Genomic DNA, 13,140 nt, shown 5'->3' on the forward strand with positions numbered 1-13,140 from the left:
AGGCCAGGGGCTTCCAGAGGAGCAAGGAGGCAGGGCCCAGGGCTCCAGAGCTTTGAGCTGGAATGTGTCTCCAGGCCTGAAGACACACTTTGCATGGCCAGAGCCACTCAGTGGGTCAGCCAAGAAAACTCATCCACCTACTCCAGACCACACGCCCTGCTCACCCTTTCCTTCACTGGGGTCTGTTCCTTCTTTGCTTTTCCGGAGAACCCTCCTAAGTCCCAGCAGCCTTCCCTTGGATTCTCCTAATAAACTTGATTTTCCTGGCAAAGCAGATGCCTTTCTCATTGCTATTCATTTGGTTCACCACGCCTATCACTTGAGCACTCTATAAAAAGCCACTTGAAAGTCAGGCCATATAATGACCTGACTCTTGGATAGGGAGCCGTTCCATGCCTGGTGGGCAGAGGGCTGCGGCAGGGTGGCAGGAGGAAGGGCAGGGCAGCTGCAGGGCTGCTGCTCCTCTCTGCCCTTGCCCTTGACCATCACTGGATCCCCCCCTCCCCAGTTTCCTCTTGACCTGGACATCTGCTAGAGCTGATTGCATCCAAGTCCAAAGAGGAGAGGCACAAGTTGGCACCAGAAAGAGGCTCCGAAAAAAGCTCACCTCTTCTAGGCAGGAAGTTCTAGGGTCCAGCACTGTGTCATCTGGGTTATTAGTGGTCCCAGTGGCCTCGGGAACACCTAGGGAAGGGACCCTCTGACTTGCCTGCCAAGCCCAGGACTTCGTCCTTCCTCCCGTGCAGGCGGATCATAAGCCCGGGCTCCAGCTGCGCGTGTCCCCTCTGTGCGCTGGGGCTCAGAGACCCCTCACCTCTTCACTTGGTACTCCTGCCTTTCTCAGTGCAGTCCAACCCCTACCTGGTAGATGCCTCCTCTGCACAGACGCTGGATGGTGGCGAGGGGAGAGTCACATAAGGGAAAAACAGTCCTGGCTGCAAGTTATTTACAATTTGTTAAAAGGGATAAAACTCCTCCCCAAGCAGTGTGGTTACAAGGCATAGCCCTGGCACTGTGAACGAAAGCTGGAGAAACAAGCAGATCGCCAAGAACCGAAAGTGACGGCAGCATTCATCAAGAACGGGTATCTCTCTTTATTTCTAACGAAGAGCCATGGACAGGCTGAACACTGACTTGGTAAAACCTCAGAGGACCATTTAATAGGAAGGGATGAGAGACTACTCAGGTCTTCAATTTTCCCCACTAACTTGCCCATCATATCAGGCTTCCTGAGGCTGGTATCCGACCCAGCTTGGGCAAAACAGAGCCTTGTGTAACTGAAATGATAAAAGAAATTGAAATTATATATAGTTTTTGATAAAGCAACCACTTATTCTTTGTACTCTAACTTCCCCGACCCTCATTTTTAAAGCCCCAGTTCCAGGATGGATTCAGATTCGCACACTTCGCTACTTGGCTGATGAGAAGTCTCTGTCCTGCTCTAATGTGGTTTGCCACCATGTCTGTGATTTCCTCCAAATCCAAGGTCAAGCTCGGTCTGGCGGTCATGCCTAAGTTTTCTTATTCCTTTAGTGCACATTCTGCTTACGTATGTTATATTTTACAACGATGCAGAAGCAATTCTAACAGCTCACGTGGTAGGGAGAAACATCACTCCCCTTCCCTGCAGGGTCCCTGTTCTAACTCCTGGGACCTGGAATATGTTCGTTTACACACAAAGGGAAATTAAGGTTGCAGATGGAATTGAAATAGCTAATCAGCTGACCTTAAAATGGGGGATGGTCTTAGATTATTTGGTGGGCCCAATGTAGTTGCAGGTGTTCTTAAAAGTGGAAGAGGGAGGCAGAAGAGAGGGCAAAGGAGGTGTGACTGTGGACACAGGTCACAGTGATGAGGCATGAGGACTTGAGCCATGGCTACAGGACTTGTGGAGGGGGCAAGGGCGCCCTAGGTCAAGGAGTGCAGGTAGCTTCCGGATGTTGAAAAAGGCAAGGAAATGGATTCTCCCCTGGAGCCTCCAGGAAGGAGCACAGCCCTGTCAACCCCTTGATTTAAAAAAAAATTGTGGCAAAATAGATATAACATGAATCTACCACTCTGACCATTTTTAGTGCACCATTCAGGGCCATCCAATGCTTTCACACTGTTGTGCAGCCATCACCACAGTCCGCTTCCAGAACTTACATTTCTTTTTTATTCTCACCTGAGGACATACTTATTGATTTTAGAGAAAGGGGAAGGACGGGAGAGAGACAGAAAGAGTAACATTGATGTGAGAGAGAAACATTGACTGGTTGCCTCTTGCACACGTCCTGACTGGGACCAAACCCACCACCTAGGCATATGTTCTGAATGGGAACCAAACCCACGACCTTTCGGTTTACCAGACGATGCTCCCACCAACTGAGCCACACTGGCCAGGGCCCAGAACTTTTTCATCACCCCAAATTGAAAGTCTGTACTTGTTAGACTTCCCAACTGCCCCCGTCCCAAGTCCCTGGCAACCCCTATTTGACTCTCTGTTTATGAATTTGACTATTCCGGGTATTCCTTGTAAGTGGAATCTCACAATATTCATCCTTTTGTGTGGGGTTCATTTTACTTGGTATAATGCTTTCAAGGTTCATCTACGTTGCAGCCTGTATCAGAATGTCATCCCTAATCTTTTAAAGAGTAAAGAATATCCTCCTGTATGCGTGTGTCACATTTTGCTTGTTCATTCATTCATTAATGGATATTTTGGATTTCTTTACCTTTTGGTTATTGTGAATGATGGTGCTATGATCATTGGTGTACACGTATCTGTTTCGCTCTCTGCTCTCGATCTTTCGAATATGTGTCTAGAAGTGAATCGCCACATCACATGGTAGTTATATATTGAACTTTTTGAGGAACCATCATACTGTTCTCCACAGTGGCTGCGCCATTTAACATTTCTCATGGGAAGGCACAAGTCTTTCAACTTCTCCACGTCCTTGCCAGTGAGTTATTTTCTGTGTGTTTCTTTCTAATAGTCATTCTAATGAGTGTGAAGTGGCATCTCATTGCGGTTTTGATGGTGATATTGAGCCTCTTTTCATGTGTGTATTGGCCATTTGTATATCTTTGTTGGAGAAAAGTCTATTCAAGTCCTTTGCCCATTTTAAAATTATTTTTGTTGTCATTGAGTGTAGGAGTTCTTTATAAATTCTGGCTATTAATCCCTTATTGGATATATGATTTACAAATAGTTTCTCTCATTCTTTAGTTTGCCTTTTCACTCTTTTGATCGTGTCCTTTGATGAACAAAAGTTTTAAAATTTCGTAAAGTTAATTTTGCCTGTTTTTTCTTTTGTTATTGTACTTTTGATGACATAAACAAGAAATCATTGTAAAACCTAAAGTCATGAAGATTGTTCCTTATTTTCTTCTGAGTTGTATACTTTAAACTCTTATGTTTAGGTCTATGATCCATTTTGAGTTAATTTTTATATGTGGTGTGAGGTAAGGGATATCTTATTTTGCACGTGAATACAGTTTTCTCAGTACTATTTGTTGAAAAGGCTGCCTTTTTCTCAATGAACTTGACACTGTCTTTGAAAGTCATTTGATCATATATGTGACAGGTAATTTCTGGACAGTACATTGAGCTGTATGTCTGTCCTTATGCCAGTGCCACACTGTTCTTATTACTGTAGCTTTGTAGTACACTTTTAAATCAGGAAGTGTGAGTCCTCTAACTTCATTCTTCTATTTTAAAATTATTTTGGATATTTGGAGTATCTTGAAATATCATCTCAATTTTAGGATTTTAAAAAATTTCTGCAAAAATCATTACTGGGATTTTGATTAGAACTGCACTGAGTCTGTGGATTGGTTTGGGTAGTATCGTCATTTTAACAATGTTAAATCATCCATCCCATAAACATGAGATGTCTTCTTGTTTATTGATGTCTTTAAATTCCTTTCGGTAATGTTTTGTTGTTTTTAGTGTACAAGCCTTTTGTCTCCTTGGTTATGTTTATTCCTAATATTTTATTCTTTTTGATGCTATTGTAAATATATATTTTTAAAAATTCTCTTTTTGGGTTGTTCATTGCTAGTACATAGAAATGCAACTTAAAATCTTGATTGGAGCCCAGGGTAAAACCTTGATTATAAACCCATGTCAGACTTCTTACTGATGGAAATTTAAGATAATAAATCTATGTTATTTTAAGACACTAAAATTGTACTAATTTCTGACAGCAGCAATAGGTAACAAATACAGCTCAAATATACCTACTGAACATTAAGTATGAATTAGGCAAAATGCTAGGAGCTTATGTTAATTAATCTTTATGTCAGTGATATATAGTAAACCCATTTTCCAGATGAGAAAACCGAACCTTTGCTCAAGCTGTGATTNAATTCTCTTTTTGGGTTGTTGATTGCTAGTACATAGAAATGCAACTTAAAATCTTGATTGGAGCCCAGGGTAAAACCTTGATTATAAACCCATGTCAGACTTCTTACTGATAGAAATTTAAGATAATAAATCTATGTTATTTTAAGACACTAAAAATGTACTAATTTCTGACAGCAGCAATAGGTAACAAATACAGCTCAAATATACCTACTGAACATTAAGTATGAATTAGGCAAAATGCTAGGAGCTTATGTTAATTAATCTTTATGTCAGTGATATATAGTAAACCCATTTTCCAGATGAGAAAACCGAACCTTTGCTCAAGCTGTGATTTTACTCATAATCATGGTTGGTTATTCATAATCATAGGACCTGAACCAGGTTTTACCTATAGTTGCACATAAAATACCACTGCAAGGTATGAAGAACAATAAAAAAAAATCAGAGCATAAAAATACATCCAGGTCAATGACCTTCAAAGTTGTCTTTTGCACAGAGTCCAACTAATATTTGGAAAATCTCTTGAGGAATTGGCTTTTGAGTTAATTATAAGCTGCCATTATATCAAGGTTTTTCAAAAAAATTAACTTGTCTACTTTATTGACAAGGCTTCTCTTTGAATGGCTTCCAAATGATCAGACCCATCCTTATCAGACGAAGGTTTGCTATCAACAAACTGGATACCATAAAGGTACAGGCACGGCGAAGCAGGAGCTCCAAACGTGCTCTGAGCAGAGCGAGCATCACCGGAGTAAAGGAAGAGATAGGCCTGGTGTAAAGCTTTTGGACTTGCCAATTCTGCCATGTCTTTCAGACACAAAAATCTGTCTTGATAACAGCCTTAATTTTGTAAATGTGTTCTATGTTTTCTTGAACATCTCCACGTGGCTTTAACATTATTTCCAGGTACTCTGTCATCATTATCAGACACACAGAGAAGGATGGTGGTTCTCAACCTTGGCTGTGCCTTGGGATCACCTGGGGAACTTCAAAAAGTGTCGAGACCCGAGTCAGCCCCCCGAGAGGCTGATTTCATTGGTCTAGGATGCAACCTGGCCACTGGGAGTTTTAGAAGCTCTATGGGTAATTCTCATGAGCCAGGCTGCAACCCACTTACCAGAACCTGAGTTATATTTCTGATTTATCCTCTCATCAGCTCTGTCTTTGAACAGGGTAGAAGCTCCTCTAAGCCTCAGTTTCCCCAAAGGTGAAGCAGAAGTAACAATCTCTTCCTTACTTGCTGTACATACTTGCCAAGAGATTCATGGAAGATTGGGTTTATGAACATGTGTAATCCAAATATTTCTATTAGGATAAAAAAGTATGGCCGTCTTAGAAAAATTTGTTTGGTTTCATGCCTAACAGTAGGATTTATATAGCATCCTGTTGTCTTCCACACCATTGTTTCTCTCTTCTCTAAAACCCTCCTTCCAGTCTCCACACCAGGAGTGAATCTTTTCCTTAGTTCTATTTAACACTCGTTGGCCACAGGCCCCTCTTCTGATGGGGCCCCAGGTTCCTCCTTGGCTGACATGTCCAACGCTCTTTGGTGATTGGTGTTACTGACTCCTGAGCTACCTTGGTCCACAGTCTTAGCCGACTGGGCATATCACTCTCAGATGTTTGAATTTTTTTCCCAGGCTTACATCCTGAATATTTTTGCTGATTATTTTCATTTCTGTTTCCCCCCAAATTTTGTATTTGCTACTGGGATAGAGCTAAGGCACTTTTCTCATCCCTGGATCTGGGGTCAAAGCCACTGTTTGAGTACTTTGAGGCCTGAGGCTGCTCTCGGCATCTATGGGAAGAGCAGTGCCGCCCTGGACTCCTAAGCCTTTTTCTCTAGAAAAGCCCATTTCATGACTTCCAGGAGTCACACCTCCTCCCAAGCTTGTGGGATTTGTCACTTTTTAACCTCTATTCTGTGGAGGAATAAAGCAATATGCAGGAAGCCTAGGTGTGTCTTCCTGTCTGTCCTCAGAGCTGGCATCAAAATTTATGATCTGGTTTCCACGTTTTCTCCCAGTCCTCGGGCTTCCACACACCCTGACCTAGGCAGCGTGTCACCTCTCTAATTCACAGTGACGTGTGATGGCCTAGACAGACTTGAATGCGCCTACCTGTGTCGTATGTACAAGTTAAGTTTCTTCCGAGTGTCTCAGGTCTCCTATTTCTGACGTGGGTGACAGTCCCAATGGATGGAATCCAAACTCTTTGGGGTAAGACAGAAACACTACATGAAAGGTCCTAGTAGACCACCTGACTAGAAAGTGACCTATGGATATTCATCTCCTTCTGACCTCACTGTCCGCGCCTCGGTTTTCTCTTCCATAAACTCAAGTCCTTCTAGCTATAGAGTGCTTTGATTCTGCGACACGGCACTTACTGCTGAAGTGAACTTTACAAGGATAAAAGTTCAAGGCTAGACAGGTAGGTTTTCTCCCCGATTCTAAATCACCTTAGGTCATGCCATTGTGCCTTTTAATTTATTTAGATGCTAACCCCTGCCCCTGCTACTTAATTTCCAATCTGGAGATATCAACCAATTATGAAAAAGGATGGCTGTTTCCCTGTAGAGAAAAAGCTAATGAGTGTAACTGGGTCCTAGTTCAGGAAGGTACTGTAGAGAGTTGCTAGGTGAGAGAACTGCTTGGGCGGAGTGGCCTTTAAAGGACTGATGGGGGAAGTCGGGGTGGGGAACAAGGCCCCAGTGGGGACCAGAAACAAAAAGGACAAGCAGGACAATAGGGACAGAAATCGATCTAGGATTTTCTTCCCCTCACAAATCAGAGAAGCTTGTGTGCCAAATGGTTTGTGCTGTGCGTAGGTATTCAGGCTCAGAGGCGAGACACCCGAGTAGCTTAAATCCCAGCTCTGCCATTTATTGGCTGTGGCTTGGGAAGATTCTGAGTCTTTCCTATCTGTGTCTTTAATCTGTAAGGGGAACAACTTTACAGGTCAGATTTATAGGGTTGTTGGAAGGATTAACCGAGAATTGTGTCATAGCACTTAACACCTTGTTTGGCCTGTAATAAGTATTCATGAAATGATATCACCATCACCATCATCACCATCATCACTATTATGAATACTTGCACAGAAACGTAAGGCTGGAGGATTCCCAGAAGATGCGTAGAACCCATTTCAATGACAAGAAGGGAGGCTTTGGTGACAATACAATCCCGTGTAAAGGACTGTCCTCCTCCAGAACTACCCCAAATAAGATAACCAAGCCCACAAGACCAGGAACCTAGCGAAGAGGTAGGGACCATATGCCACCTGCTAACTTCCTATTCCAGCCACCAAGGAAATGCTAAAATTTGCATTTTCATTGATCAAGTCATGAATATAGTTCTGCGCCCTTAGTGCTGGCAAAGTAAGTGAACGAGTTTTGATCACCATTGGGCTGGCATGGGCAACCTGTCCAGGTGTCTGCGCAACAAAATTGAATCTTCAGAAAATGATTTATCTGAGTCATCTAGGTCGCCAATAGGAAGGGGGAAGGTTACAGAAATAATCGTCATCACCCCTACCCCATATTCACACACACTATCTTACTTAACTTGCATGACAAAACTACGAGGTGGTCGGCATTATTATGACTTCAATTTAAGAGATGAAGAAAGCAGCCCTGGCTGGTGTAGCTCAGTGGATTGAGCACGGGCCAGCGAACCAGACGATTGTGGTTCGATTCCCAGTCAGGGCACATGCCTGGGTTGCAGGCTGGTTCCCAGAAGGGGACGCACAAGAGGCAACCACACATTGATATTTCTCTCCCTCTCTCTCTTTCTCTTCCCCTCTCTCTAAAAATAAATAAATAAAATCTTTTAAAAAAGAGATGAAGAAAGCAAGTCAAAAAGGGAATTCACTTCTCTGAGGTCACATCACCAGTGAAGATGTGAACCAGGGTCATTTAGCTTTGGGTACATGCTTTTCGGTCCCTTCTTCACTGCCTTTGAATCCAGACTCGCCCTTAAATGATTTACATTGTGTTCCACAAGTAATCTTTGGGGAATTCTATCTAAGCCATGATTTTATTTCTGTGCAGAACAAAGGACAGATAGAGTGACAGAAAATAGAAGATGAGGTAAGAAAGCTACTTTGTTAAAGGCTCATTATTGAGTCCTGGCTGGTGTGGCTCAGTTGGTTGGAGTGTCATCCTGTACACCAAAAAGTTGCAGGTTTGATTCCTGGTCAGGGCACATGCCTAGGTTGCAGGCTCAGTCCTGGATGGGGCACATACAGGAGGCAACCAATTGACGTCTCTCTCTCCCCCTTTCTATCTCTAAAAGCAGTGAAAAAAAATGTCAGCAGGGAAGGTTAAAAAAATTAATTATTGGGCTAGAGGGTTTGGAAGTGTCAAAGGGTGCCTGATCCCAGAGGTGAAGGGGAGACACACACTCACCGCAGACGGTGTCCACTTCTTCAGGAGGACAGCGTCAAGCTGCATTGTCATGGGCGCTGTGACTTGTTCTGGGAGTATCTCGGGTTGGTGGAGCCACACCTCCAGGGATGTTCAGTGCTCTTAGAAAGAGAATTAAGTCTAGGAATAAGGCAAGAGAAATTTCCAGAGACTGTGAGACAAGGTCACCATGAACACAAAGGTGGCTCTGAGCACCTCACTCTGGGTTTCCCTTTCTTGTCAAGTCTGCAGTATTATGCTCCATATTCACACAGCGGCACTGCCACACGGGCTCTCTGTAGGCCGTTCCCAGCGTGTTTCCTTCTCTATATTTCTTCTTTTCCTCATCTTGGGGGAGATTGTCGCTTCGGTGAAAACCGGTGAACTCCTTCTGAAAAGGGCTAGACAGTAAATGGTTTGGGCTTTGCAGACCATGTGGTCTGTTGTGACTACTCAGCTCTGCCCTTGCAGAACAAAAGCAGCCCTAGACAATACCCAAATGAGTGAATATGACTGTGTGCCACTGAAACTTTATTTACAAAAAAGGGCAGCAGGCCGAACTTGGCCGATGGGCTGCAGTGTGCTGCTATTCCTACCCACTCCACTCCCTTCATCTCCCGACCATGAATACTCAGCTATTTTGTATCTCTCTCTTATTAACAAATTCCTTACCCCCAATTAATATTCGCACTGAGTGAGGCTCTTAACCCTTGCAGCTGATACAGGATGAATTTCTGCTATAAAGTCAAGTTGAATACTGAAATGTGGGTGCAGTTGGAAGAAGATCACCAGGAGACAGTTCATGCCAAACTTTCTTTCTAGGGAGTCCAGGGGCAGAACTTCATGGGTGAGGAGTCCCAAACTACTCCACCCCCTGTCCCTGGATGTCCTCCCCTCTGAGTAATGGGAACAACCATTTGGGGCTGTGATGATTCTACCTCCTTTGAAGCCATCTGATGAAACTCTGATTTCACCAACCACCAGTACCCAGGAGGAGCCTGGCGTGACGCAAGATGAATGGAATAATTTTATGGGATGAGGGGGGACTCTGAGACAGCATCTAACTAACATATTTTGGAGAAAAAAATTACCTTAAGCATTAGGAAAGGAAACTATGCTAGATGCCGGGACCCCACCCACAATTTAAGGGTATAAAAGGACTGTGAAGGAAGAAGAGACTCAAACTCACCCACAGTCGCCTCCATCAGCTCATCTGTTCTATCACCCCTCCCGGCACCATGCCTTACAACTGCTGCCTGTCCAGCCTGAGCTGCCGCTCCAGCTGCCCCTCCCGGCCCTGCGTGGCCCCCAGCTGCCACAACATCCCCCTGCCCGGGGCCTGCAACATCCCCGCCAACGTGGGCAACTGCGGCTGGTTCTGCGAGGGCTCCTTCAATGGCAGCGAGAAGGAGACCATGCAGTTCCTGAACGAACGCCTGGCCAGCTACCTGGAGAAGGTGCGGCAGCTGGAGCGGGAGAACGCGGAGCTGGAGTGCCGCATCCAGGAGCGCTGCCAGCAGCAGGAGCCGCTGATGTGCCCCAGCTACCAGTCCTACTTCCGGACCATCGAGGAGCTGCAGCAGAAGGTGAGGGGGGGGGGCTCCACACTGCCAATTTAGTNACAAGTGGGCCTCACGGTGGAGTCTTGTTTTCAGATTCTGTGTGCCAAGTCTGAGAACGCCAGGCTGGTGGTGCAGATCGACAATGCCAAGCTGGCCTCTGATGACTTCAGAACCAAGTATGTTGAGACTTTTTGGCCAGGTGGCCTCCAAGGTCCTTATGGCTCTTTCATGACCCTGTGGGGCCTAACATTGCTTGGAAGGGAAGAAGATTACATCTTCTCTTACACCTGGATATGGAAAATCAGTTTCAGAGATCCAGACTCGTATGGTATCTGCTCCTCAGGCTCTCTTTCTGGATGCTCTCCTGGAGCCCCGGAATTCAGAGACTGAAATTAATTCTTGGAGAATCAATTGCTTTGGTGGTACATTAACCAACAACGTGGAGAGGAGAGAGAGACTCCATTCCAGGAGTCCCCCTGGGCACTGTCTAGTGTGAGGACAAGTCAGGTCCCCTCCAGCCTATCGACGCGGAGCTTGAGGGACACGTGGAAGGGAAGGGACGGGAAACTGTGTCAATTCAAAGACAGCTAGGCCAATTCCTTCAAATAGAACCTGGGGCAGGAAGATGGGCTTCCTCCCTGGTTCTTCCTCCCACACCCATCTGTGTGCACAGGTATGAGATGGAGCGCTCCTCCCGGCAGCTGGTGGAGTCGGACATCACCAGCCTGCGCAGGATCCTGGATGAGCTGACCCTGTGCAGGGCCGACCTGGAGGCCCAGGTGGAGTCCCTGAAGGAGGAGCTGCTCTGCCTCAAGAAGAACCACGAGGAGGTAAGAGGGAAACAAAATAAAACAGGAGGCTTCAGAGCTAAGCTTTCGGCATCAGGAGGCAATTGCCATCAGGATCCCCAGGCGGGTATCCTTCTCTGGGGAACTGAGGTTCAGCCAGGGAGTAATAATGGGACATCCATGGCACGCAGTCAGGTGAGCTGGGAGGGCTGGGCAGGGGCTGGTGGTGTTGAGGAAGGATATCCACGCTCTCTGTTGGTCACTGTTAGGTGCTGAATTTGGTGGTAGAGATTGAGAAAAAAAATAAAGAAATGAGACGTGGTACCCCTCTTCCAAGAGCCCATAGTCTAGTCTCTAGTCTGAGAGACAGCCACGTAAAAACTTAATCCAATACTGGCAGAGTGAGATAAGTGCTGGATTAGATGGGTACGCAGAGTGTTCTGGAAGTAATCCAGTCTGCCCGAAAGGAAACATGTCAGAGGCATGTCACAGGGAGGAGGAAGATGGCTGAGCAAAGACTTGAAAGGGGCGCAGTGAGCTGTAGCTGAGGATGGCCTGTGGGTGGGTGTGGCTGGGCATGTGGTGTCTATCGGGATGTGTCAGGAAATGATAAATGACCTGAACATGCCCAGGAGTGAGGACTTGGTCTTACAGGAAATCTGAACTTATTCAGTTTCCTGAAAAGGAAATTGAATTTATTTTTACACAATATCTGTGTCTTTGGAAAGAGCAGGATATTCTTTTTAGGGCATTTTTTGGCAGGCTTGTTCTTACTCGATCATAGCAGGAAGATAGCAGAACTATTTCTCTGGGTTCATTGTTCCCCTTCCTCCACCAGGAAGTCAACACCCTGCGTTGCCAGATTGGAGACCGCCTCAACGTGGAGGTGGACGCCGCCCCCACCGTGGACCTCAACCGCGTGCTCAATGAGACCAGGTGTCAGTACGAGGCCCTGGTGGAGACCAACCGCAGGGACGTGGAGGAATGGTTCGCCACCCAGGTGGGCACCTCAGCACAGGGCCACTCAGGACCTTGGGGCCCTCAAAGCACAGTCTGATCCCATCTCTTACCTTTGGTGTCTCAGACCCAGGAGCTGAACAAGCAGGTGGTGTCCAGCTCAGAGCAGCTGCAGACCTGCCAGGCAGAGATCATCGAGCTGAGACGCACGGTCAACGCCCTGGAGATCGAGCTGCAGGCCCAGCACAACCTGGTGGGTACTGCCCACGCCTCCTGGTGACAAGTGTGAGGTCGGGGAATCAGAGCCACTGGCAGGCCTTTTGGGTCATAGTCTCCTGAACTCTTGAAGCTGTGACTTGCATGGAACCCTGTGGAGGGATGTGTTAAAGGAGCAGCTCTGTGACATTCCTTCTGTCCCCCCACAGAGGGACTCCCTGGAGAACACGCTGACAGAGACTGAGGCCCGCTACAGCTCCCAGCTGTCCCAGGTGCAGTGTATGATCACCAACGTGGAGTCCCAGCTGGCGGAGATCAGGGGTGACCTGGAGCGGCAGAACCAGGAGTACCAGGTGCTGCTGGACGTCCGGGCCAGGTTGGAGTGCGAGATTAACACATACCGGAATCTTCTGGAGAGCGAGGACTGCAAGTGAGTATGAGGCAAAGGATTTGCGGGAAAATGTGTGGTGGAGTACACAACACTGTGGACAAACACATGTTGGCTATATTTTCAATGCATCAAATAACACACATTAATCTAGCATCTACTATGTGACAGTTAAGCCATATGTAAGGTTAAAAGCAAAGGGCATCCTCTGCCTCAGGGAGCTAACAATGGAAGTAATATTTTTCAAAAGGACAATTTTCCACTTCTGCCCATGGCATTCTGGGGAAGGGGGAAGGATTTGGTGACAATTACATTTGATTCCAAAGAACTCTACCCACTGAGAACTCATAGGTGGTTGCATTAAACCTCAGTGTTTTCCACACTCCCCTCCCTAATGCATTCCAAAACTCTGTTCTTTCAGCCTCCCCTGCAACCCATGTGCTACCACCAATGCCTGTGGAAACTCCTGTGGGCCCTGA

At 46.0% G+C, this 13,140-nt stretch overlaps 1 protein-coding gene across 1 annotated transcript; it reads left to right on the plus strand.

Annotated features, from left to right (window-relative positions):
* The first annotated feature begins 9,988 nt into the window (after window positions 1-9,988).
* On the plus strand, window positions 9,989-13,140 carry LOC118978083 (keratin, type I cuticular Ha3-I-like). Its single transcript, XM_037033334.1, has 7 exons — window positions 9,989-10,336; window positions 10,406-10,488; window positions 10,986-11,142; window positions 11,939-12,100; window positions 12,185-12,310; window positions 12,483-12,703; window positions 13,083-13,140. Exons 1-7 carry the CDS (start codon window positions 9,989-9,991, stop codon window positions 13,138-13,140), a joined length of 1,155 nt encoding a protein of 384 aa, XP_036889229.1.

This window comes from Sturnira hondurensis, unplaced genomic scaffold (assembly GCF_014824575.4).
Source record: "Sturnira hondurensis isolate 20B ecotype Veracruz unplaced genomic scaffold, ASM1482457v3 Scaffold0021632, whole genome shotgun sequence".
In the NCBI taxonomy this organism is placed as follows: domain Eukaryota; kingdom Metazoa; phylum Chordata; class Mammalia; order Chiroptera; family Phyllostomidae; genus Sturnira; species Sturnira hondurensis.

What these genes read in the sequence shown, in the direction of transcription:
- LOC118978083 (XM_037033334.1), top strand. Translation starts at nt 9,989, where the DNA reads ATGCCTTACAACTGCTGCCTGTCCAGCCTGAGCTGCCGCTCCAGCTGC. An exon ending in TCTGATGACTTCAGAACCAA is followed by an intron (nt 10,489 to 10,985) that starts GTATGTTGAGAC and finishes CTGTGTGCACAG; the next exon opens with GTATGAGATGGAGCGCTCCT. An exon ending in TGCAGGCCCAGCACAACCTG is followed by an intron (nt 12,311 to 12,482) that starts GTGGGTACTGCC and finishes GTCCCCCCACAG; the next exon opens with AGGGACTCCCTGGAGAACAC.